The sequence below is a fragment of the Callionymus lyra genome, chromosome 1, assembly GCF_982586985.1.
Source record: "Callionymus lyra chromosome 1, fCalLyr1.hap1.1, whole genome shotgun sequence".
Classification (NCBI taxonomy): domain Eukaryota; kingdom Metazoa; phylum Chordata; class Actinopteri; order Syngnathiformes; family Callionymidae; genus Callionymus; species Callionymus lyra.
In genome coordinates this window covers 29,178,362-29,204,155 of record NC_141818.1, presented here as the reverse complement: position 1 = coordinate 29,204,155, position 25,794 = coordinate 29,178,362, and the positions used below count along the sequence as shown (strand labels likewise).

The 25,794-nt window shown below is 39.0% G+C and overlaps 1 protein-coding gene across 1 annotated transcript in view; it reads left to right on the top strand.

The window, feature by feature from the left end:
* The window catches only part of pcdh7a (protocadherin 7a), a 45,264-nt gene extending 19,707 nt beyond the window's left edge, over positions 1-25,557 (top strand). The window contains exons 4-5 of the mRNA XM_087800114.1: positions 18,292-18,493; positions 21,589-25,557. Coding sequence (XP_087656240.1) covers positions 18,292-18,493; positions 21,589-22,127 — 741 coding nt within the window. The 3' untranslated portion in view covers positions 22,128-25,557. The remainder of the gene's footprint in view (positions 1-18,291; positions 18,494-21,588) is intronic.
* Positions 25,558-25,794: the final 237 nt, after the last annotated feature.

The following is a 25,794-nucleotide window of genomic DNA, read 5'->3' as shown; positions in this document are numbered from 1 at the left end:
GTTGTTTGTTATCATCTCCAGGCGCCTATAAAAGATGTAAGTACGACACAGTTGAACAAATCTGGTCTTTGAAAAGAGCTAATTGGACGCAACAGCTTCAAATACTTCCCTTACAAGCTAAGCAATAAACAAACACTTTTCCTTAAACTTCAAAAAGCTAATTTCAGCAGAAACAAACAAGGTTGTGAGGCCTGTCACTTGACCACATGATGAAGGTTAGAGAAAATCACTGCTGTCAGCGTGTTCTCACAGCATCACAACACCACTGTAATGGTTTTTTAGGGAGCGAGTGATTAATCCCAAGAAAAGAGGCCTTTGGGAGAAAAGTGCTCACTTTTGCACATTTCTTAAAGTTTAGGAATTAGTAAAGAGAAGTTGCCTGCGGGGTACACTCTGATCATGTGCACACCTTCCAACTAAAGTGGATGTGATTTTTTATGTCTGCTCTCAAAAGGTTATTTCACTTTAAAAACAGTAAAAATCATCTACTATTCAGCACAAAACTATAAACACCGTCTATTCCACAGAGTAATCAACCGCATGTGCCTCAATTTGTATCTCATCCAGTAAAAAAAAAAGTCCCACTCCAACCTTTTATCCGTGATATCTGTTCCCCTAACCCACACACACCCACACACTCCTCCTTCTATCTTCCTTTTGATTGATCTCCCTGTTCTCCCAACGTGGTTTCTCGCCTTTTCATCATTCTCCATCTGGATATCTATTTTCAAAACATGTTTTTAATGGTTCTAAAGTTTTCTTTAATGACCCTTGATATCCTTAAATTTATAAATGACTCTCGATGTACCCTCTCAATTCTTTCCGTTTCCAGGCTTTTCATTATCATCATCGTGGAAAATTAATCATGCTTCCAAGGATTATTATGCCTAAAGGTTTAAAGATGAGCACTGCTGAATATTGTTTATTCATTTTTGCTTCTGGCAAATTGTAGCATACTCTCTGGATATCAGCTTTTTAGATCTTTAATGAGTGCAGAAGACTGGCCATGCTAGTTCTATAGTCCAAAGCCAATGTTTTTGCCTCAGGCTATGTGTAGCCATCTGTTTCAGGATGGTAAGAAGAAGATAGATAAATCTGCTGATCAAGATCAAGATAGAGAGATAAAAAAGGAGAGGGAAGGAGTATTAAGGAAAAAGAAAGGAATAAGGATTGGAGGTTCTTTGCGATCAAAAGAATGTGTAATCTATGGCCTGTTTGTCGTTTTATATATATAAAAAAAAAGAAAGAAAACAGTGATAAATATCCTAAAAAAAACATTTCTGAAATCAACAAATAATTGATAACATAATGAATCATGTCCATTTTCCTCCTGGTTATCCTGCTTAGGTAAGCTTATTAGGAATTGAGGTTAACATTTGGATATTTAATATTACCTATCGTAAGGTTTTAATTCTACCTGCATTTTACCTTCTGGACATTTCGGTCCTTTGAGAGATTTTTCAACAAAGCTCAACCAGTCTTGACATTTGGAGACAATGAGTCACTTACTACAAAAACGACGTAGTCGAAAATATTTCAATCTTCCAACGTTCCGAAAAGGATTCAACATTTAGAGAATGTTAACCCATAAAAAGTCCTGTTTAATTGAAAGAGGGGAAAAAAATGTAAATGTTAATTCAGTGAATGTTGGATTTTCAAGTTCAGTATAACTTAAGTGGAATTAAGATTAACTTCCAAAAAGCATGGCATCCTTAAACTCCAAACATCTATTGTTCTCATTAAGACAAGTTGACTAACAAGTTGAAGTAACTGTTATATAGCTTAAAACATTTGGACATTTATGGCTTGGTGTTTTAAAATATGATGACACCATTATAAATATTACAATATATATCTTAACTGTGTTAAACATGAATATCTTGAGATGTTTAAAGTACTATAACTCTGATGAATCTGTCAAACTACCGAGGATGTTGTCTTATTTTAGTCTGTTTTCCTTCTGGCGGGATTCCATTAAAGTTCCTTTTGGGTGGATCAATGGCAGGTATAAATCACACATGAATAATTTAACAGTCTCTTCTGTTTCACAAATGCAAAGCTTTTATACACAGAGTGTCAACCATCATTAAAAAGGAGCGATAAACAAAAACAAAAACTGAAATGTTTTAATCAAAGTCATGCAAATCCGTCAACCAATTAGTGCTGCAAACAGGTTTCTATGGGGATGAACTGGCAACCTCTAATTTGCCAGATAAAAGAGTGCTCACATCTGAGCTGACAACCTGAGAAGAAATGATATGTATTCCTATCTGTAAACAAACACACGCAGACATACTTTCTAAGTGGGGACCCCAGACAATGAATGCGTGGCCGTGAGTCACAAACATTATCAACAGTAAGATGAGAAGCTCGGAGAGAGTGTGCTGACATGGTGATAGCGTATTATCACCCTCGTACACACTTGCTCATTGAGCGGTCAGTCTTTTTTAAGAGCATGAATAAAGCTTTGGTCACAGTAGCGTGTTAACATGAAAGCTTTCACGGCTGTTAAAAAGAGCCGGGCTTTGATTAAGATTTGATTTGGGTGAGCGTGTCTTAATTCCGGCCATTGCTGACGGAGATGATTTTAAATGCAGAAAAAAAGCGCCGCAGGAGGAGACAAAGAAGTTTAAAGCACTGTTTTACCTCAACATGCTCTGCCTCTTTCTTCTCCTCACAATTGGTGGTGCACTTGTTCCTAACAATTAGCTGCCGCCGAACAGCAGGAGCCTGTGTATCTACAGTCGTGATCAAACGTTGAATTCATTCGTATTGACTAAAATGCTAATCGACAATCAAAGACGGGTGGTGTTGTTCCTCGTGCATATGTTTCGTCAATGCTGCGGGAAAATGGCACTGCGTGACTCGTTCCACGCTAGCCTCACATGATCATTATGAATAGTTTAATAATTCAGTCCTTGTACTCCCAGTTGGGGTTTTATGATGAATACGTTGGTAAAGCGACGACAGTGCGTTTCCACTTGAATGTACTTATTATAGATAATAGGACATGTGGCAGGATATGATAGAAGAAATTATCTAATCCATATTGTCAGCAATTTGTCTCCCTTTGAACGGGTTTTTTAGATAAAAGTGGCTACATTTTCCCTCAAAAATGTGACTGTGAGTTGTAATAATTATTTGCAAAATTGTTGCATTAAACATGATTAATTCAAGACATACTTCTATGATTTTTTTAAAGATCGCAAATCTCACCTTTTGAATCGTAATATTTCTCTTTAATCGGTGGTCTCTATGTTTCTTTTTACTTTTCTCCCAACTTCTTTTTAAGGGCTGCTTTTAATGACTTTAAACATTGGAGGACATTGCAAGGCCACACAAATAATCCCAAACACATGGTCAGGTTCGAAAAGAAGCACCCCGACCTGCTGTGGACTGGCAAATATGCAGGCTTTTTAATAAAATTATATTTTATGAATGAATTTTCAAGGTTTTTTTTCAGTGTAGATAAGTGGTGGTCACAAAAGAACATTTTGACGACAACACAATATTTAAATTTGGATTAAAGCTGTCTCGTCGTCAGCATCAATTTTTATTTACAAAATATCTTGAAATAAAGATAAAGAGCATAATTTCAATTATTCACAATTACATGATTTTTTTTTCATAAGAATATCTTTTCTTTACCATTTTTTAAGTGACAGTGGAATCCTTATTCACGGTCTCTTCGAAATAAATCGTCTCTGAGCTTCCAAATTAATAAATGAGACGCAGTCGCATGTAGATTGTTATGCTCTTCAGTGAACTTTACTTTTTCAAAGAGCATCGGGAAATATTGAAACCAAAGTGCTGATATGCTACAAAAGTACATTCAACGGCAACCGGTTGGATCCTCCTAAGATTTCTTATTAACTCTTCCGCTTCCTTCGCCCCCTCTTCCGCCTGCGTCAGCGAGAACCCCTGGTGTATTGTACTGCACACACACACTTCCACACAAGGCTTTGCAAGAAGTCTGTTTGCATACTAAAAAGCCCACTTCTTAACTCAAAGAAAATGGAAGCTTTATTAATTAGACACTCCGGGTTCACTCGCTCACACAAGCTGGAGAGAGAACGGAGTTATTACTCTGCGTCAAAGAGAAAAGTGTGAGAGTGATTGAGCCTCTGCGTCAGAGAGAAGGGAGAAGGAATGGCGTAGAAAGGGCAGAAAGACTGCACTGTCTTTCGGCTTAAAGGCCTTTAATGTGCATGTGAGCCTGTCACTGAGTGTGTATCTGCGTGCATGTCGTCTACCCAGTATAACGCCCCCTCTGTGCCCTCGAGCCACTCTCTGTCACTCACAACACTGGCACTATTGTCAAGACACTGGGCAGGGCGCCGTGAGACATTTTAGTGGCACAGTGTCTGTCATGATGGGGCTGTTGATGGGCTTCACTCATGCACAGTCAGACACTTTATTACCATTTTAGGTCATATTTATCAGTCTTTGGTTGCACAGGCGTCAATCCTGTCTGCGATTCAGGCCTCGAGCACCTCTGGGGATGCTGAGCGCCCACAATAAGTAGCACACAAACAAAACCTGAATCTATAAATTAATCAATTGTTTAAATTTCATACTATATTTTTGTCTGATGCATATCCCACATGACAGAACCAAAACTCCTCAAACTTCTGACCCTGGAGGCACCGTAGACCACATCCACATTAAGGCCGAGATGATCTTACCCTTACAAGACCAATGTTGAGATTTTTTCTAAATAAAACTGTAACTTCTTTAGACTGACAGTAGACACATTTAAAAAATGTTTGCCACAAAATATTCATGTACTGCTGACTAGAGGTCGTTCAAGCAAATGTCAAGCTAATTGAAAACACAAACACATACTTGTCAGAACCAAAATAAATTGGCAAAAAACATTATTCAAAATAAATCAAATTGCCATTTCTAGCACCTAGCAACCATATCCAAAGCACAGTATTCAAAAAAACATGAGCACATTCTTCCGTGGTAGATCTCTTTCACCTTTGTCACCTGTATTGTTAGTCCACAACAAGATGTAGATTCCTTTTTCTCTCCGTGTTCCCGCTCTTTTCTTCTTCTATGCAAGGTATAAGCTTTAATACTCCATGGTCTTCATACACTGAGGTCCTTTAACTTTTATTTTTGAACACAGAAAATGATCGACGCATTTTAAATAGAAAAACAGTATCTTCTTTGCTTAAATCGTACACTTTACATTTAGATTTCATTTGTTGTATTAAATGGGAAACAAGCTGGTCTTTTGTTTTTTACAAAGCACAAATTTAATAAAATACGTAAATAGGTAATAAGTTTGTATAAGAACAGATAAATGGCTACTGTTCAATAATGTGGTGGGTTCGAACAAAATGCTACACTTACATTAAAATTGTACTGGCAGAAACAAGATGTTGCTCATTATAAGTTGAAGGTGTCAGTGTTTCCTCTTCACTTTTGTTACAGACTCATTTGTTTGTGAAGCTCAGGATCCTGTGAGTGTGTGTTTGTATCTGACAGCACATTAGGCAAAGCTATCTTTAACCTTGCAAAATGAGTGACACTGATTCTAAACTGACGCGATATGTTTCAGTTTGTTGTGGCGTGCTGCCATGTCAGCCGCTGTCAGCTTTGAATGTCCACCCTGTTTCCACACAATGCAGGACAGGGAAGACAAAGAGACAGGGTTTAGGTGAGAGGGTGAGACATGAAGGAGTGTGGCGGGGAGCTGGTGGACATCCAATTTAAATGGTGGAAAAATAAAAAATTCAGTGGAGGTGGAAGCCGGGATAGAGACCTTTCCCTGGTAGCAGGATGCCTCTCAGGTCCTTTATTGACTCTGCCTATTGTTCACAGCAGCACTTCTAATCGCTCTCAACAGGGAGGTTGTGTGGATGGTCTGTGTCTGCTTGTTAAGATGACAGAAAAAAACATTTGTGAGCCACATCAGAGGTGTTTTATCAGCGCTGTGAAGAGTCAGAAGTGCATCATGTGCAATTAAAGTTCAGTCACATTTGTGAGTAATTGACATACACCCATGTGCCATGACATCCTTCACCGGATGCCACAGTAACACCATTGTCTGAACATTCATACTTGTACCCGAATGGTACCCACAGACACATGCTCTCACATGCGTCCACAATGAGTTTTAACTGGATAAAAAGGACACATGCATATGTATGAGCTGACACACAGAAGGCCACTTGTGTGACACCATCCTGTTTGCATCTTTCTCAACAATGACCCCTGTCACGGATATTGTAAGAGAAGGCTGTTAAAGACAAGCGGTGGAAAATGATGATCATCATGATCCCGCAGCCAGACAAAGGAGTTAATCTGAGTCACGGGCATTTGTCCGATAAGCCTCGGTTCTGCCTCATACTAGGAGCTTTTGTTTCTGTTGTGCTTCCACACCAAAGACCGCCACGGCCGCACAAAAGGATACATTTTTGAAAGGTGCAATGCTGTGAATAGTCAGTGATTTCCAATTCAGAGAGGAGAGTCCAGATGGAGATGGTAAGCGCAGCACGAGCTCAATGCCAGGGCAGACAGCTTGATGGTAACAAAGCTGTGCTGGATGGCAATGCAGCAAAACCTGCATGGAGGGAATCTGACTCGCTTTGTATCTGTTTCTGCTGCACACCACCACACAAAGATGTCAGAGTTAGAGTAGCTGTTCATGGTCTCTCCTAAACTCCCACCAGTTAGCATAAGTGATTTATGGTTGACAAGATTGAGCTAATTAGAAACACGTGTAGAGACGGTGGAGCCTTTCTGGAAGTTCCATCCTCATCCACATGGGGGCTGACACCACTGCAGCACTGTGAGGAGCAGCCGAGAGGGAGAGAGGCGCCGCATAGTGCCGATCAGATGACCTCGCTGCTGCAGTTAATGTTCTCCGGCGCTCAGACACGAGGCAAAGGCTCTCCCTCGTACCGCAGGTCTGCTGTAGTACAAGCTATTGTTGTGGCACTGAGGTGTTGTGTGTGTGTGTAGCCGAGTGTGTGCAAGCAGGAAAAGGTTTGGTCGTTTACAAAAAAAAAATGCATCTTGCATATCTTGAATTATGTTAACTTTGGTGCCACTTTTCTTCGTTACTCTCCTCTTTCACCACTCACTCCACACTTTGTTTTACCTCTTTGTTCATGCTGCCGCACTTGCCCCCCTTTCGCTGCACCTCATGCCCCCTCTCCCTCGCTCCCTCTCTTCCTTCTCTCTGCAGTGCAGCACAGTGATTATCATTCCTCTCACAGAGTCAGGCCTGATAGTCAGATACTGCTGAGCACCCTTCTACATCACCTGCTTGGAGAGCAGGCAGTTGCGAGAAACAGAAGGGTGGAGAGGGGTGGATGCAGGAAGAGGAGGATGACGGAGAAGAGGAACGACGGAGTGAACAAAGAGAACACGTGGAGGGGGATAGTTTGGAGGGGGAGAATAAAAAAACGGAAGAATTGCTTTTACTGCAGAGTTTATAATACTGCAATATGCTGAATACACATTAAGTCGTCATGTGTATGCGTGTCATAGTCTCGTAGCAAAGGAGGTCCAGAAAAAACAGGTGTGTCTGATGTCTGAGTAAAAAGTGTGTTTAGTGGCAACACTGTGTCTTGGCTCATCAGCATCTGCGCCTCAGAGAGGAAGAGAAGCACGTCTGGTATTGCTTCATCTCCTCTGGAGCCAAGTTTCAACCTGCTTCGAATCCCTTTTCTGCATTCTACAAATACCACAACATCCCACCTTCCTTCCCCAAAACAGCATTCCTTCTCTTTCATTTCCTCTTTGCTTATGTTAAACTTTGTGTTCTGCGCCGCCACTGATGCTGCTGGAGCTGGGCTCGACGCTTTTTTTTATGCTTATTCATCCATTTATCAGTTGTTTAATTCATCGTCCCTCTCATGCGCTCCCTCAACAGTCCTTTCTTCATGTGTCTCTCACTTCTTGCCTGACCTTCCAGACACTGATCACTGTTTCTCTTCTGCTCCTCTTGAAACAGTTGTGCAACAGATTCTATTACACATTTAGAATGGTTCTATGTTTTAAAAGTTTGTGTAAATATATCATGGCTGAATTAATATTTAACACATCTGTCCTATTCACACAGCGTCTGCAAGATGCTTTCTGTCAGCATATTTCATTGTGTCTCCCTGACGTTGTCTTTGATGCATAACTTAAGAGTCCAAAGCGGGAATTTTTTCTTGCAAATGTATCAGAGACACTTTTTTTTGAGCGATGCTAAATTGAGTAGGCAGCAATCTGACATCTGATATCTCTGCCTTTCAGCAGATATTTTATTTATAACACTCATTTAAAGGAAAATGCACTGAGTTTAAAAGTAGACAAAAGTACTTTAGGTAAGACACTTGTTTATCTTAATTTTTAGTTTTCAATAAATGATGAAGTGGAAAGGTTTGAATGGAATACTCTTGAATTTCTGTGAAAACTGTTTTCCTGTAACCGGGTGACTTGACCTTGGCTTGAATCTTTCGAGGAGCTGTCTCGCCTACAGTTGATTCAGAACTCTGCAGCGAGAATTCTGCTCTGGTAGAAGAACTCGCATTTCTCTGATCCTTAGATCTCTTCACTGGCTCCCAGTTTCTTTCAGGATCAACTTTAAAATTCTAGTTCTTACTTTCAGAGCTATTCATGGTCAGGCTCCTCCTTAAATCACTGATCTGATTCAGCCTTACACCCCAGCTCGGGCTCTGAGGTCTGTGGATCAGAATCTGCTGATGGTATCTCGCACACGGTTCAGGACCAGAGGAGAGAAATCCTTCCGGGCTTTGGCTTCTAAGCTTTGGAACGATCTTCCTCTCAATGTTTCCTCTCTTATGTTTTCATAAACCGCATAATGCGTCTAAGATATATAAATTAACCTATAAATGGAAAGTGATTTTAAGACGAAAAAAATGTAATTAGAATGTTCTACATTTTATCTTGAACCCTCATATCATTAGTGTAGTAAATCCTCGCCAACGCTGGCAAAATTGGTTCATTACAGGATTATGACGAGAAGACGATGAAGAAACCATTTTTTCTTACTCAGTGGGGACATTTTAATCTTTCATTTAGTTTTTTCGACACGCTCATATAGGCCACAGCAGAGTGTATTTTTTGCTCATGGGCACCTAAGGACAGCTGTAATCTGGAGCCTTTTATGACCAAAATTCGGCAGCCATAACGGTGAAAAAAAAATAATGGTGCCTCAGCACAATCCATAATGACCCTTTTCTTACCCTTCTTACCCTTATCTCGCCGCCATGGACATGTTTTGACGGACACAATTTCAAACACCAGTTAAATGCAGACAACATAGGGTTTATACTTAAACAACTCCTAGTACTTTGTGACCCTGGTCTAGAAAAGCAAATATTACTTACTTGCTTACTTACTTACTTGTGAAGAAGGACCTCTCAGATAGGATACAAATTCTTTAGAAGGATATACAGTACACTTTAGGGGAAACAAGCACAGGTCATAAGGTTTTAAAGAGCAACAGTTTAAGGTACTTTTGGACTACTTTGTACTAAAAACTATTCTTCTTTTTTGACTCATTTTAGTTGACTCATTTGTTAAACATATAAAGATAGTTTAAAAAAGTGGGTAGCTTTCTTCTTAATATAACATAACACTATAACACTTTTTGAAAAAATAAATACTATGAAAGGAAATAACGGCTCAGAAATGATCCTGTTAGAAAACAAGCTGTGTCTGTAAATGTACCTACAGTTTTTGATTCCATCATTTATGCTTGTGTGAAATAGTTTAAACATCAAGATCTTAAATTAATTCATAATTGGACTTTTTAATGGCTGTGTTTTATGGGACATTAAAGGTTGAATAGGTCACTAAGCTTGTGCAGACTTTTAAGCCCCTTGAAGTATTTCCCAAATCTGCCCTTTAATTAACTCCTTGTCTCTCCTTTGAGAATGAGAATTTTTTAGGAGCTTTTAAAAAGAAACCTTGACATTTGGAAACTGGATTTACTTTCAATATATAGTTGATGAATACATCGGTGCGGGTGTATCAATAAATATGTTTTAGACCTCGTTTTGACTTTACATGAGTGAAATCCTTCTCTCAGAAAAAAAAAAACCCTGAAAAGATATGAAAGTCGTGTAACAGAGAAATTAGGAGTCAAGGTTACATCCCTCAATCTATGTTAGGAAAATATCAGCTATCTGGCAGAAACCATATCAAACAGAATGTCAGGTGTCTGCAAGATTGACATTCAGCACATCAAACTACCAGACATCTGCCGGCACCATCTCAAAAACAAGCCAGCTCTGCAGAAAAACAACTTTTTATACCTTCATGTGGGAGTAACTCTAGCGCAACCACCAAGAACAAACATGACGCTGAGGGGTGTTGACATATATTTGTTGACTCATATACATTGCAGACATAAGCTATATTAAGAAGTATTTGTATTTTTCCAAAAAGAAAAGCTATATACTATGTAAAAGCTGGTGTTCATGCTGGAGCAAGTTAGCGGGACGTTGATCCAGAATTAAGCTCGGCGTCAGAAATAAATAATATATATATTTGTGGCATTTGTCAAACACATTTGTTTACTAATTTGTTTATTCTCTACTTCGAATTCCAGAATCCATTGTTGTGATCAAGTGTGCCATCCTGGAGAATATATTATTGAAAGAAAGAGAGATGATTTTTACAACCACTGTCAGTCATGCAGGAGTTCTGAATAAAGTGAGCAATAAAATTTAAGCTGAAATATATTTAAGGACACAAGTGCCATGTTATTGTCAAATTATTCAGGCGAAGATACTGTAGATTTAGCAAAAACCAAAATCCTGTCAGTAACTCAAAGCTAAAATGGTGTAAATCTGCCGTGACAAGTTAATGACCAGAATCAAGGCCCAGCGAGACCGTGATGTGACAAGAGAGAGAAGGCAAGCGATGATCAAAATACAGATAATGATCATTATTATTAATGGAATAAAGTTAATATATGAATTAACCTGCTTGTGAGATATAAAACTTTGAAATAACAAAGTTAATGTTTGAAATACAGTGTATGAGACAAAGCCGACATTTTTAAGCGTGGGAGAGAAATCTTAATTAACTAAGCGGGATCAAAGATGCAAGTTGTTATAGCAACTAGTTACGTACTAGTTAGGTAAGTGTTAAATGAAGATCCATGACACGTTCAATGTTCTGTAACTGAGCAAATGTTGGAATCACTAACAGGAAGCAGGAAGGTATTCCTACAACTGATTATGTACTTTATGTCTTTAACACGGAGCTGCTGATACATTATGCACACCAGCGGGACACGGAGAGACACACACTTGCATCCAAAATGCACAGACCTGGAGACGTGCAGATGTTGCGCACAAACAAACGCACACTGGCATGTGTTAAATATGCAGACACATGTAACGAGAAGAGAGGGAGACTGTTAATTAACCAGAGCTCGTTAATTCTCTTTGAACCGACAGCGAGGAGGTTTACACACTAATTACTTTGATGAGTGAGCCAACCTGTGCACATGCAAACACACACATGCGTGCATGAATTCACACACACTGACAAAAACACATCTTGCACCGTGAGGGTCTTGTGCACAATAACTTTGAAGTAGACACCGTATGCACAGACACTACTCGTTTGTTTAACTTTTTTTCAAACAAAAGGAGAAGTTTTATCGTCCCTGGATACTTAAATTCCTGTTTTTTGTCAAATAAAAGCACTTCACAAAAGACACACAACCACTGAGATGAGCGCGGCTCCCATGTCAGTGTTGAACTTTAATGGCCCATGTCAGATTAGGCCAAGGTGTTTTATGTCCTCCGTCAAACTCAATTAATATTCCATCAAGCATGAATTCATTCGCAACACTGAGCCCTAACCGATTTATCTGTGCTTTGTGTGCACAGACTCACACACACACACACATCCTGCCCAACATTGCTTTGTGAGGACAGAGTAGAGAGGGAATTGAGAATAGGAAATGCTTGGAAGCACTTTTGTTTTTGCTACAAAATCTTTGTCTGTATCTTCACTAACGAGCTCCATCAGTGAAGCAAAAAAAAAAACAGCTTTCTCATTTTTTAAACAAATCTTAACAATAAAACGTGATATTAAAGGGCACCTAATGTGCTGATTTAAGTGTCTCTTAAATTGTTCTAGGACCACTATTATACTCATCAGTATTTTTCTTTTTGCACAAAACTCTCATTTAATAAAGATATTTACATTAGAAAATAAGCTTAAGCCCCGCCCACTTGAAAAATGCTCCGTTTCAGCTGAGACTCGTCAGAGCAACCACGCCCACTCTGCTGTGATTGGTTACAAAAACACGAGTTGCATTCAAGGACTCACGTAAATTTCAACCTAGCCCTGAAACTCCCGTTTTGTACATTAAAAACGAATATAAAAATAAGGTTTGCTGCTTAATGTACGCATGACAAAAACACCTAAAGGCAGAAGTAACTCTCATGTTTACATAAACATTTATTTTGTTTCACAATTAACATGTAGATACTTAACTGATTTAGGGCTTCTAGGGAGAGTCAGAATGTTTAATTTAAAACGTAATTTTGTTTGGCGAGATTTCCGACGGGAGAGAACTTTATTAAGTAATAACTTCAAAACGGAGCAACGTCATGATGAATGAACTACTGCATTTTGAAGAGGACGACTTCAACATTAACAACATGTGAATAAGTCAGGAGAGTTGGGTTTTCACATTAGGTGACCTTTAAGTAAAGAATTTCTATCTCTTTGAACCCAGTTGTTTTGCAGTCAACACGTTTCCCCCTTTCAAGAAAGTGCTTTGTTTTCAAAATAAGTATAGAAACATCGGTCCGGTCTAACAGTTATCCGGGGGTTGGGTTGCATGGGTATGAGCGCAGGCAGAAACCTCTTTCAGCTCTCTTGGGAAAATACCGAGGTGTTCCCAGACAGTCTCTACAAAAATATTTTGGAAACATTGACTCCCGGTTTAATTTGGGCACTAAAAGTTTCCAAAACAAGAGATTAAGTTGACAGACGCTGGAGAGAATGAAGACGGGGGGAGACAGGGGAAATGGGATGGAGAGTTTGGAGGAGTTACGGGTCAATAAAACTCACTGTGGGGAAGCAGAGAGTGACTCATAACAAGGTCAAGGACACAATATTGATCGGGCCATCATATTGCCGCCCAGGGAAGGGGCGAGAAAAGATGAAGGAGTGAAGAGGAAGAACAGGAGGAGGACGGAGAGTTACAGTTGTGCAGAGCAGCGGCGAGGATTCTGAGGGAATAATGGAAACCTGGAGAATAAATCATTCGGGATCAACAAAAGAGGCGCTCTGGACTGAGTGAAATTGAATATGATAGATTGTAGAAAAAGAAAGAGGAAGAAGATGTGGTTCGGTATCTGTCAATCACATTTGTGCATAGATTTTGTATTTGCATACACCCACGCAGGTTGTAGGGAAATGTTTAACGCAGGGCCGCCCGGGGTTATCCATATTACAAATGCATACACACGGCAACAAAATTTCTAATGTTGTGTTGCTGATTTCTCTACAAAGAGTCCGTTGACAGAAATATAAATAGAACCACGCTCAAATGTGGTATAGATTAAAGGTAGGAGTCTTTTCCTAGAAGACGTTTTACTATTCAGTCAATCTATTAAAGGCTTGAAAAATGTAACATCATAGCCATGAGTGCAACATTCATTTAATTGACCGCTTAATCCTGTATGGGGTTCATGTGGGGGCTGGAGCCTATCCCAGATTCTACAGGTGAGAGGCGGGGGACACATGAAGACACACAACAACTCACACAAACACACTCATACCTACGGACATTTTCCCCAAGTTCACAATTAACTGTGGGAGTTGTTAGTATTTATCATAGTTGAAATTTTAAGTTAACTTATAAGAGAATAGATCACAGTGACTACATCAATGACTCCAAAACTCAAACTAAACAAAAATGTAAAAAAAACATGTTTTTTTGCTTGAAGTCATTAGAAAAATTGTTATTAGTTCAGCTTGAGAGCACCGTCACTGTACAGCCTAAAAAAGGTGCAATTAGGCAAAGAGAAAGAGATTAACGGGAGGATAAATGTGGATTATAATTATTGCAGGATCAGTGGAAAGTGACTGCTTTCTTTAGTGCTCTGTTTTCTAAATCTGGACTACATTTGGGATCTGATAAGACGATGTCGAGGTCAGTCCGCGTTGATGTGTTCTGGCAGCTCTGACCGCTGAACACAAGCACATCATTTTAAATCTTATCTTTTACTTGAAATTAGTTGAAGGAATTGAGTTTCATCAAATGCTCTTCTACTCATCGACCTATTCTCAAGATACAACCTGTAATTGTGGGAGTGTTAAACAGTAAATGGTTCTTAATTAAACAGTGATTCTCTGCATTGTTCAGCACTTAAAGCCCTTTACACTATTCACTCACAATCACACACTGATGGCAGTAGGCTGTGACGCAGTGCACCAACTGACCTTCAATCAGGGTAAAGTGTCTTGCTCTACTGGGATTGGCTTCTGCCCTCAGTGACCCCAATAAGTGATAGGAAATATAACAATGAATGAATAAACCATTGACTTCACTAAACAATGTTATTAGATATTTTCTTTCACTATTCATATGTTTTTGTTCAGTTGTTTCCATAAAGAACCTGATCTTACTCATTCAAATACATGTAATGCAACTTTTGGATGATATATCCTTGTAGATGTTGCTTGAGCTTTAACTGACCTGTCCAAATGTAACCTTCCCCCTCTCTCAATGTCATCAGGGATTAGTCCCCAGCTCATATAATGTTCTCAATCTGATTATTTTGAGTATAATAAAAGGCCATGATCCTCAGCAGGAAGCAGATGGTTTGCCCAAATTAAGTGGAGAATGAGTCTTAATCGCGAGTGGAGGAGGTTGTTTTGTCGTTTCGTCGTGAGGATAAATAAGAGTATTTATCACGCAAGTGCTTATCGTCGGAGGTGCATGGCAGCTTAAAAACGTATAGCTTATGGATGCTAAGAAAGCTTTTGATACCATAAGTGTTTTGATTTTTAGATTAGTATTCCAGACCAAAAAATATGCACCCAGTGAGCCAGTGAATGCACCTGAAAAAAAACACTTGGTCATCATTTGGAGAGGTGGAACAAATTATTCATGACTCATGTCCTTCCTGAGCATCATTTTAATAATAACATCGGTGCACTTTGTCTTACCCACGTTATCGATGAAAAGGAATCTGATTCCACAGTTCAAGTATTGTTCCTGTCTCTTAAAAAGTAATTATGATAACTGTAGATGTGCTGAGGTGTCATGCATACATCAGATTACGTTCCCTTCATTACTCCTTTATAATGAAAACTTTGTTGAGCTGATATAATCCCTGATTGCTGTGAGTCTTAAGTCGACAAAAACAGAGATATTTGTTTTGCCACCCTGAGCCGAGGGATAGACTTTTTAAGTACTTTCCTATGGCGACCACGAGTATATCGCGCTGTAACAGAGTCACTTCTCTGCGAGGCTCCTTGTGTGAACTTGTGTAAAAGAGGTTAGACGGTTTCATCTAATCTAAAGCTCTAAAAATACATTGCTCTCTGAGGAGAGTTGAGATGAAGCCAAGAACCTGAAAAAAATGCAGCTTTTTCGTTAGACTTTAATATCTTTTCCTTTGTTTCACCCTGTTATTCCTGTCACACGAGTTTCTCATCCACAAATTAGTTGAGATAGAGTTGATGTTAATACACTCTTCTCCAATAATTACCTTCCACTGTTGAGCCTTCTAACAAGTGGGGAAATGTTCAAATATATTTTCTTCAAATTTGAAAGAAAAAGATGAATAAGTGTGTCACTGCCCCTGCGGATGAACCTGAGGCAACATTCGTAGCTGCAAACCCGACTCCCTCTTTCTTCCTCTCGACACTCTCAAATGTAAATTTCTGCCAGGAGTCGTCCCAGACCAAACTGCCAACCAAGAAGTAGCAGCAAACGATTACTCCGGTCAAAAGACATGTATTTGTATTAGTCCGGGTGGTTCATTCCCGGGGGGAACCTTTTGCACATTTGTGTTCAAAAACCTTTCAGAAAGAAGACAATGAAAAAATCTGACCTCAGAGAAAACAAACTTGAATTATCCCTAAATTTACTTCATCTTTATAATGAGATACCTATTTAGCTTTTGTTTATCTCCCAGATTATTTGAAAAGTCTACTTCATTTGTGTAGATATTTTTATTGTATTTTAGTTTGTAACAAGAGAAGAAATCACAGTTTAGACCTCCACCAACTCTATGTGTGCTAATTTACTTATTATATTTTATTCAATCAATATTATTTAGTTGTGTCTCTGTGTAAATTGGACCCCTTTTTACATTTTAAATAGTATTATTAGCAATGGGACATCAGGTGAAAGTAACATTGTAACATCCACTTGGCTAAAGCGGTAGCTGTGCGTGAAAACTTGTTGTTTTTTTTGTTACGTTGCTAAGAGGCAGAGGGACAGATAAACACTAAACAACACATTTGGTGCAGCGGATAATTCAACTGTGTCACAATTGTTAACCTTCCGCTTGTATTTGTGTCAAATCTATCGACATTAACTACACTGCTGATTCACCCTATTTCCTCAAACAGTTCACTTGAACATGCACACTTGATAAGTCGACCTTCTTAAACACACACCACCCAGACAAAGACACACATGTTGGTTCCCTGGCCTCTGAAAGTTGTGTTAGTCAAATGTAATGACGAGTGTATTCCGTCCAGCATGGAGGTTGTGTTTTCCTGCCCTAAGTCAGCTCGCGAAATAAGAACTAATTAGGTGGTTGTGGTGGTGTTCTGAATTGTAAATTGTGGATTCACAAATCAGATCTTATAACAGATCAAGAAGCAGAATAAGCTGTACTTTCTCTTCGTTTATTATAAAACTGAGTTCTAAACTTCTACTCCCACTATTCAGCTGATTGCTAATTTTCAAATATATAACATACAAATAGAACATCAGATGCTCTGTGTGCTTTTGTGTTTCTTCTTATACGTATTACCTGGAAGTGTCCTTGCTAGCGGGTGATTGCTAATATCCAGGGCTATCCAGGCGTCGCCTCTCCATACGTCGAAGTGAAAGCAGATGCAGATTGAAATGGCGTAAAACTTCAGGTGCAGATTAACGAGGGTGAGCGGCGATATGATACATTGTGTCTAAAAACGGGGCTTTTTGGTGCATCGATCCCTCAAGCCCAGATGGAGTCATTAAAGTGATTGTGATATTTTCTCAGCCTGGACTGGTTATAGTCTCCGTGTGGCTCTCGGAACAGAGAGAGAGAGAGAGAGAAGCAGTCGTTCGAACCAGACGGAGGTGATTTACGAGCTTAAAAGGCAGCAGGTGTGTCGCTCAGCTTGAGTGAATGACATGAATCGTGGCTGAATCACCTGCTTCCCCGGCAGGATCTGTAGATTTTTCACTTGTCTTAGATGTTTCCTTTTGGAGCGGCCTGGTGCTCTTCCAATCATGGCGGAGTGAAGAATAGAAGCCTCTCATGCTCATCCTCTTATTTCTTTCTTCTCGTGTCTGTGAGCTTCCTCAAAGAAACTACAAATCTGCCCAAAAAAAAAAACAGCTTGGCTAACTCCAACATAAAGAATAGAATAAATAAGTGGTTCAGACAAAGAAATTCTAAAACATTTAGAGAATTTTAATGTCTAATTTGTTTTACTTTGTTGTTGTTTTGAGACAAAAGGTGCTGAAAAGAGAGTCAATGATGACAAATATAATGATGTGAGATACACTTTGCAGACTAATGTTTATAAATATGTTTAAAATGTGTTAAATTTAATCGCAGTACTTAATCAAACCAAGAACATAACTCTATGGTAATAAAATATATATGCTGTATATGATCTTATTCTGTCAGATCGTTGTGCAGCATAGAGTGACAAATTGTCAAATGATAAATGGTTTCTTTTTAACAATGACCAAAATGTCTCATCGGAATCCGCCCATCTGGTTTTAAGTGTTGCTAACAGACATACACATAAACATCACTGGAGGTAATGATGAGGACAAACATAGATAGAGAAGCTAAAGGAATGTATTTCAAATTTCAAATTTGTTGAGATGGAGACTTTCCATAAAAATAATCAGATTGAAAGCTGTGAAAGAAGGTAGCAGGGACCGCCACGATTGTGGCCCAGGACTTTAGCGGCCATTCCTGTAATCAAAACAATCACAATCAGATTATCTCAATATGCCTCAACGGACTAGTCGCCACCCTTAATCCCAAGATTAAACATTTCAGACTGCTGCTTGATTAATCCCATATTGTGTGTGTTACTCAGGGAACTCTTCGCCGTGTGACATTCTCTGTGGTGAGCCAACCCCAGGACGGCAGTTGCTATGACAGCGGCCTGGAGGATTCGGAGACCCCGAGTAGCAAGAGTTCATCCGGGCCCCGACTGGGAGCGTTGTCGTTGCCGGAGGAGGGCTACGAGAGAACCACACCTGAGGGCAGCGTTGGCGAGGAGGAACATGTAGAGAATGGTCAGTGTCGTCTAAGACTAAGACACCAATGTTCAACTTCAACATTTCACTTTTCACTGTTCATGTTGATAAACAGTCCAATTGTTTCACTTTACAGAGTAAATTGTGTCTGATAATTGGCACATAACTGATACAAAATAGTAAAATAAGCATTTTGAGTTTATAGTTTAGCACACTTTAACTACATCCAAATGACGTGCATGCTGGTGTATCTCCACCAATGTTCCCTTGCTTTTATTTCAACGTTACTCCCATTTTATTTTTTCCTCTGGTGGAATTGCACACACACACAGACTCACTTTTATTGAAACCTTAATCCACCGTTAAAGTCCCAGAAGGGTTGTGTGTTTTAAGGGAAAGTACTTTCTGCCGTGTGCACTTATTTTTGTATAAAAGCTTGAACTACTTAATGAAAAATATTTACTTTAAAAATAACTTTTTTTTCTTCAATGTCACAAGGTCATCGAAGTGTTTGCCCAAAAGTCATCTTTACTTTTTGTGACAAACTTTGCCTCAAGGATCTTTTTTTTTTGTGTGCATTTTCACACAGGCTGGAGCCAAAGTACTAATGCATCAAGGTCACTGTGACCGCATCGAGTCTGCCTCCGGAATTACAAATGTGCAGCAGTTTAATGCTGCTTTCACACCAATATGACGACTTTAGGGAGCTTAATAGTTTTCTGTCATGGCTGGATGAAGAAGCGAATTGAAGAGAAACTCATCGTAGGCTTGATAATTATACTGTAATTGTAAGTTCTTTTTTTGGTTAGGGGGGCTTCTTCTGTGTGCTGCAAGAAAACAAAAATCAAACTCCAACCACTATGATGCTATAATTTAATGTCCTTTTAACACAATGGTATGATGACAAAAAGATATTAGCATGAATCAGCATTATTTCAGACACGATGATTTGAATTGCTATTAAAATATTGACATCATTTACATGCATATTAAAGTCTATGGAAGCTGAACAACATCATAGTTTAGAACACTGTGGGACAAAAAGCAAAAAAGTACAATCCTTTCAAAACACCTTCAATGGATAAAACAGCATTATAACCAATATTGTCTGACTACATTTATTCATCAAGAAAAGTATATACCCTTTTAAGCATTTAAAATGAATCATCGATAGCATTGAACTCAGAAGAGTGCTTTTATGAGACCACTGTCACAAAGTACATCGGCCAATACTGATGTACAGAAACGGATAAACCGGATAAACGTTTTTTTTTCATTTGATTAATCTGAAAAGACAGGTCAAAATATTTACATTTGGAATATATTTTTGATATAAGTCGACCTTAGTTTAACATTTAAAATGGATGTCAATCTTAGCTAAGTTTTATAGTAGACACATATATGCTACATTTGGTAACTTCCATTTTGTTTAGAAATGGGATTTAATGTTATACAGCCATGAAGCGGTCTGAAGGTTGTTATAAAAAATGAAATTTCACAACATGAGTGGTAAAAATAGAACCTGAAAATTGTAAAAACTGATGATTTTCAAACGGGGCCTCAAATGTTTTCAACATGAAGAAACAAGACCTGAACTCATTTTTTTAATTCTGAAAATACAAAATATCCCACAATTTAGTTTTCTCTAATCATGAGCTTTGTGCGCTCCCTGGTTGTGTTGCAGTTCACAGGTCATGTTTTGTGTTTGATATTGTGTAATTGAGCATGATTAGTACCACATTTTAAACTGCCAGCAATGTGAGAACTGCTCACTTTAATTGGCAGTAAATTACTATTCATCCATCATCATTAGAATCAGAACTCCATTTGGCTGTCGGTATTGATTTACAAATGACTGGTTTACAAAGCTAATAAAAGCCGCAACCTTTGACCTTCCGGGTTCTGGTCTCTGGTGGTCTCACTAACCTTCTTGAACCAACACTAGATCCAGATAATTGTGCAGTGCCTTCCTCGATGTTTAACCTGTGTTTCATTATCCGTAGATTTGTCATAATTACAATAATAATACCTGCTTGGCTTGAAAACCTGGTATATGCTTTGCTTGTCACGACTCAAAGGTTACTTTCTGCTTTTTTTGCTTTGCTTCAGAATTCACATTTTTCTCCTTTCTCCTTGTAGTTGAGTCTTTTTCTTCCTCCTTCGTTTGTTCACAATTCTTCAAACCCCTTTCACTGTGTTTGTTCACAACACCGTACAAAGCAGCATCACTTGCCTCTTGATATATGTATTGAATATATGTGTTTACTCTCAAATAAATTAGCTATTTTTCTGTGTATTTGAATGTGTCATCAGATACTCATATATGTATTCATGCTTATATTCATTGTTAACAAAGTTGAAAGACAATATTTTCTTGTATTATTATATTTTGAATCAATCACTTAACCACATGATTCTTTTCAACAATATTCGTCCACGGTTATAAACATGCCACACCTAGTGGGTGGTAATATTGAAACAGGGTGTTTGTGTGCAATGACAAAAATAAACACCTGTTCACATAAGAAGTTGCTGATGTATCTGGGGATCAATGCTGTCAACTGCCCAACATAATCAAGGGCACACAGTGTATGAGATGTATCCAGTAGTAATCTTTGACTCCTACTTTTGGAAATGTTGTCCACACTCAAATGCAAAAGGTTTTCTAAAATCTTCACTTTGGTCAGAGCTTACCAGAAGTACCTTTTAAAACCAGGGTAAATCGTTCCAAAATATATTTGCTTTTGCAAATTTTCTGCTCCGTGTGGACAAGACATGAGTCAGCCTCCTCCACCTTAACCGCCCTTTGACTCAAGTTGTGACTATTCTGGCAATGATCTTCATCATTTTTATGGTGCTATATATAACTGATAGGAAATGTGTTTTTCATATGTTAACTTTTGTATCGTCTGTGATACAGTGATAGATAAGTTATTATTCTGTATTTTCATTTTGTTGTTTGTATCAATAAGTCTCGCTTTAATTTCATTTTTTCCTATCAAAGCCAGGGATCATCGTCTTTTCCTGAAAAACAACAGAGCGATACTGGATCATTGATTTTCGGATGTTCTTGTGTAAACATCTTCTCTTATGTTGCTGTAAACACTTCCATCTTTCTGTTCCTCTCGGTGCAGATGCTCGCCAGCTGCCAGATGTTGCTCTGACAGGAAAGTGTACCAGAGATTGTGATGAATTTGGCCACTCAGACACCTGTTGGATGCCCATCCGCCCATCCCCGCGCCAACGACAGCGCCAGCGCCAGGGAAGTGACCCACCGAGGCTTTCCACGTTCGCTCCAGGGGATGACAACAACAATCTTCGAGGAAACGACCACGAAAGCGACAGCGAGAGCGGAAGTGCAGGGAGCTCCGAGCCGGGTATGGTAATTGGCGGAGAAGGTCAAAGGTTACCCATGGCTAACGGGGATCCCCTGGGCACCCTTGGAAGCGGAGACCGCAACATTAACATGGGCGATCACAATCGTAATCTGCTAAACCGCAAGATGACTTCGGCATCATACGATACGTTCAGCAGCGCTGGCTTCGGGAGACGTCAGGAGGAGGAAGGAGTGGAAGGGCAGAACCCCGCTGAGGTCATACCCCTGACACGGACTGGAGCGGACTACAAAACGTCCTCCTGCCTGACGTTGTCCCGTCGCGAGGTTTATCTGTGACTGCCATATGCTGGGAGTACCACCGCATCGTTCCCTGGTTCAGATTAATGGCTGTAAAATCATTCATTTGAAAAGCTGCAGAACTGTGAAACTATTTGTTTTTTAACAATCTTTTATCAATTAAGTATTTATAGGCACTTAAACCTGAGACACTGGAAGACTAACTCTTGAGCTCCACCCTGGGTGCTTTCTCAAAAAGGCTTAAAGTCTTACTATTTACGGGAAGAATCCTGTCACGTCCATATGGAGGAGGACCACTTTAACTCTGCTTCTTTTTAGCTGAACTCCCTGCATGCCTGGCACTCCTCCTCACAGGGTTGAGGGAAGAAGACAGTGAGTAAATCCTGATGCTATAAATGACTCTGTACAAAGAAAAGGTTCACCAAGAGAGGGCAGGCACGATGTGAACTTGACTGGTGAATCATCCTCTGAAACCAACATCTTAAAATAGATGAGAGGTTTTGGGGGTTATTTATTTGGAAACCTATCCCAACTGACTGAATCATGCAGGGAATGGCTTTCAACCATTTGTCCTATAATTCATGGGATTCCTCTAGGAGATTTTGTGAGCAACCATGAATCCTTAAAAGCCAAGTGTTCTTTAATTTATTAACAAATGAGCAAACATGTTACAATAGGGACACAAATCATTCTACTGAAAGGTGACACTGAAGACTGTGTTTATCCTTCACTCTCTCTGTGTATATACATTTGTGAGTGTTAAAATAGGTCGAATCTCTGAGCTGCTGGACTCATAAAAACAGAACAGTGTTCATGTCTCTACATTTCACACAACTGCACGCACTTAAGACACACATTCGCCACAAAGCATGCAAACACACACTCATTGAGTGGATAACAGAATGTGAACAAGCATATGGCCATGATTTATGACATGATTTAGTGGCTGTGTATCATAAAATATCAAGCTATTAGCGTTCATACCGAAGTAAGCACACTCATGCTTAGAAAATAAGAATACACACAATTAAGATGCACAATCCATATGCACTGTGTGTGTATGTGCTCTTAACTATAACATATCGCCTCCCTGTGAATTAGCTGTAGTTTCTGCCTGATCCCCCTGCAGCTGGTATTTAAACATGAAATGTATTAAGTAAGTACTCATCTCTCTGACTGACGTGTGGAGCTACATTATAATGGCACCTGCTCTATGTACTATAACAAATGTGAGATACTTTGCATACTGTAAGTATTGGAAACTCAACAATCTGTAAGAACAAAAAAGAACTCCTGCATGCACTGATGATAAGCTAACTTTCTCAATCCCTTTTTGTAAACTTTTTTAAACGCCACACCTGTTCAGATACATATGGGCTGTAAATCTGTGCATATGGGGAGATGGGGATAATGGCTGTGACAAAAGAAGTCGAGCTTCAATAGTTTTAACTGTTTCTTCTCATTACTGAGGGAGAGTTTTTATTTTCTGAAGTTGGCACAGAACCTCCTGTAGGCTGCAAAACTACACAATGTGGAGTGATTTCGCGAGTTCTGCTGCAAACCTTTCTGTCACGATTTAAACCCACCCATGCCACTGCGCTGAACATAGCAGATAACAAACTCCTTCACAAGAGTCCTTCCCAGTAGCAACCTCTCTTGACTGCAGACACATTCCACTGCTCTCGGGCTGAAGTGTGGGTGTGGATAGAGGCCAGCACATCTTAATTCCCATCATCAGCATGTGGCACAGTGGTGTGATATGGATAATAGGGTTAGGTCTACCCCGTGGTCTTAATGAGCTTCTCTTCTCCTATCTTCTGCTTTTGTTATCTACTCCCATCTTATTAAAATCTGAAGATTAACACTTTAATTTTCTGTTTTCAATCAGATACTCAGACCTATATTAAATTAGATATAGTCATTTCATTGGCAGCAGTGTGGGGTTGAGATAAACAAAAAAAGCCCAATAATTGAAGGGCAAATAAACAGTCAGCACAGCAATAGTGATATGTTGGAATTTACTCTTTTAATGTGAAGCCTTCTTCTTGCCGATTCTGGTACTGCCCGGGTTTAGAGAAATTCTCTTTTTTTCCTCTGAGAGGATAGAATCAAAGTGTCATTATATCGTCCTGTATTGTCATGGAATTCTTTAGAAGACTTCAGAAACCAACATCTTATCCACGAAAAAAAATCTTGTTTTCTTTTGTAGAAAACTGTAGAAAAAAGAGGATCCAGTAAAGAGGAAACCATGTGACGGGTCTTGCTTTGATTCACTCACAATTTATTAACCATTAATCATTCATGATTTACAACTTTAACTTTAAAAAATTCAGGGTTAATAATTAATCATTGAGAAAATTGTTGATCTGGATGTTATCCGTGCTGCGAATCTCCCAGGAAAGAAAACAACTAAAGCTTGCCAAAGTCTATTATGAAAAGTACAATCTCGGTTTTTATTAAGTTTCATTGCAAAACATCTTTTTTCTCAGCTGTATCATAATGTCGACAGTCAATAAGATCGTGAGATCCAAATTCATTTAATTTTGTCACCAAATAAAAAGCATACCTCTCCTTATACCACAATCCACTGAGCATTTCAATGTGCCATGAATACTTCGACAGTGATGTAGCCTGGTAATAGATTTTCAAACTCTGAAGCTCACTTCTGTCACTTCTCACCGCCTTTGTCTCCATGTATGGGATCTGATATGAGCTGACCTGTGGACATAAAGGACTGAAAGGTTTTGTGTGTTTTTAAGGATGATATTGCAACACTAGAAAAAGAATAGCTGAACAAAAGCTGTTCAATCTGCAGGAGAAAATGTTGGATTTCAATCACTTCAAGGTTCTGGACTGAGAATTCTGAGCAGCCGTGCCTTGTCAGACTTTAAACTGCTGTGATATGGCGGTTTCATTACGGCACCTTCAAAACCGACCTAGTGGATTTGAAGAAACGTACTGTACATGACTCTGTGTGGGTGTGTATCATTGTTTTTCTACTGCACGTTTTAACAAGAATCTGTCTAGGTCTACAGCAAATCACATTGGGGAGACAGACGTGGGTGAGAGCGAGCTCTATCCACGGAACTGAGACACTTTTGAATACGGACTCTGTGTGGATACCCTGTTCCTCTTGCTACCTTCATGTTGAACCGTTATTGCAATGTACAGTTTACCCTACACTGTAGAAAAGACAACAGGAAAGACGAAAGACAATGGCATGCTAAAAAAAAAACTGCACATAAGAAGAAAAAAAAATGATGACAAAGTTTTGTTCTTTTTTATTTATATTCTCCTTAAGTTTCTATTTTTGTTTTGTTTTTTTAATGGAGCTGTCTGTTTAGCTGCTCCTCTCTGTACTAAAGAATTAACTGCATTTGTTATCGCAAGGAAGAGTTGTTGACAAATGGTTTGGTATGAAGAAAAATCATGTACCAGTTTGACTTTGACATTAAAACCTTCAAACACTCTTTTGTTTATTCAGGATTTCATCTCTTGACCCCCAGGATCTCTCAATTGTCCACACTTTTACAATGGCCCTGAAGGACAAATGACAATTACAATAAAATTGCAACTAGAAATTTAAATAGTACATTATAAAAAGTGAAAACAAAAGAACTCGAAAAAGTAAACCACAAAACGGAAATTAAAACAAATTCAAATCAAACGGTTCTTGGGGAAAATGTCGCACAATTTTATTTAATGC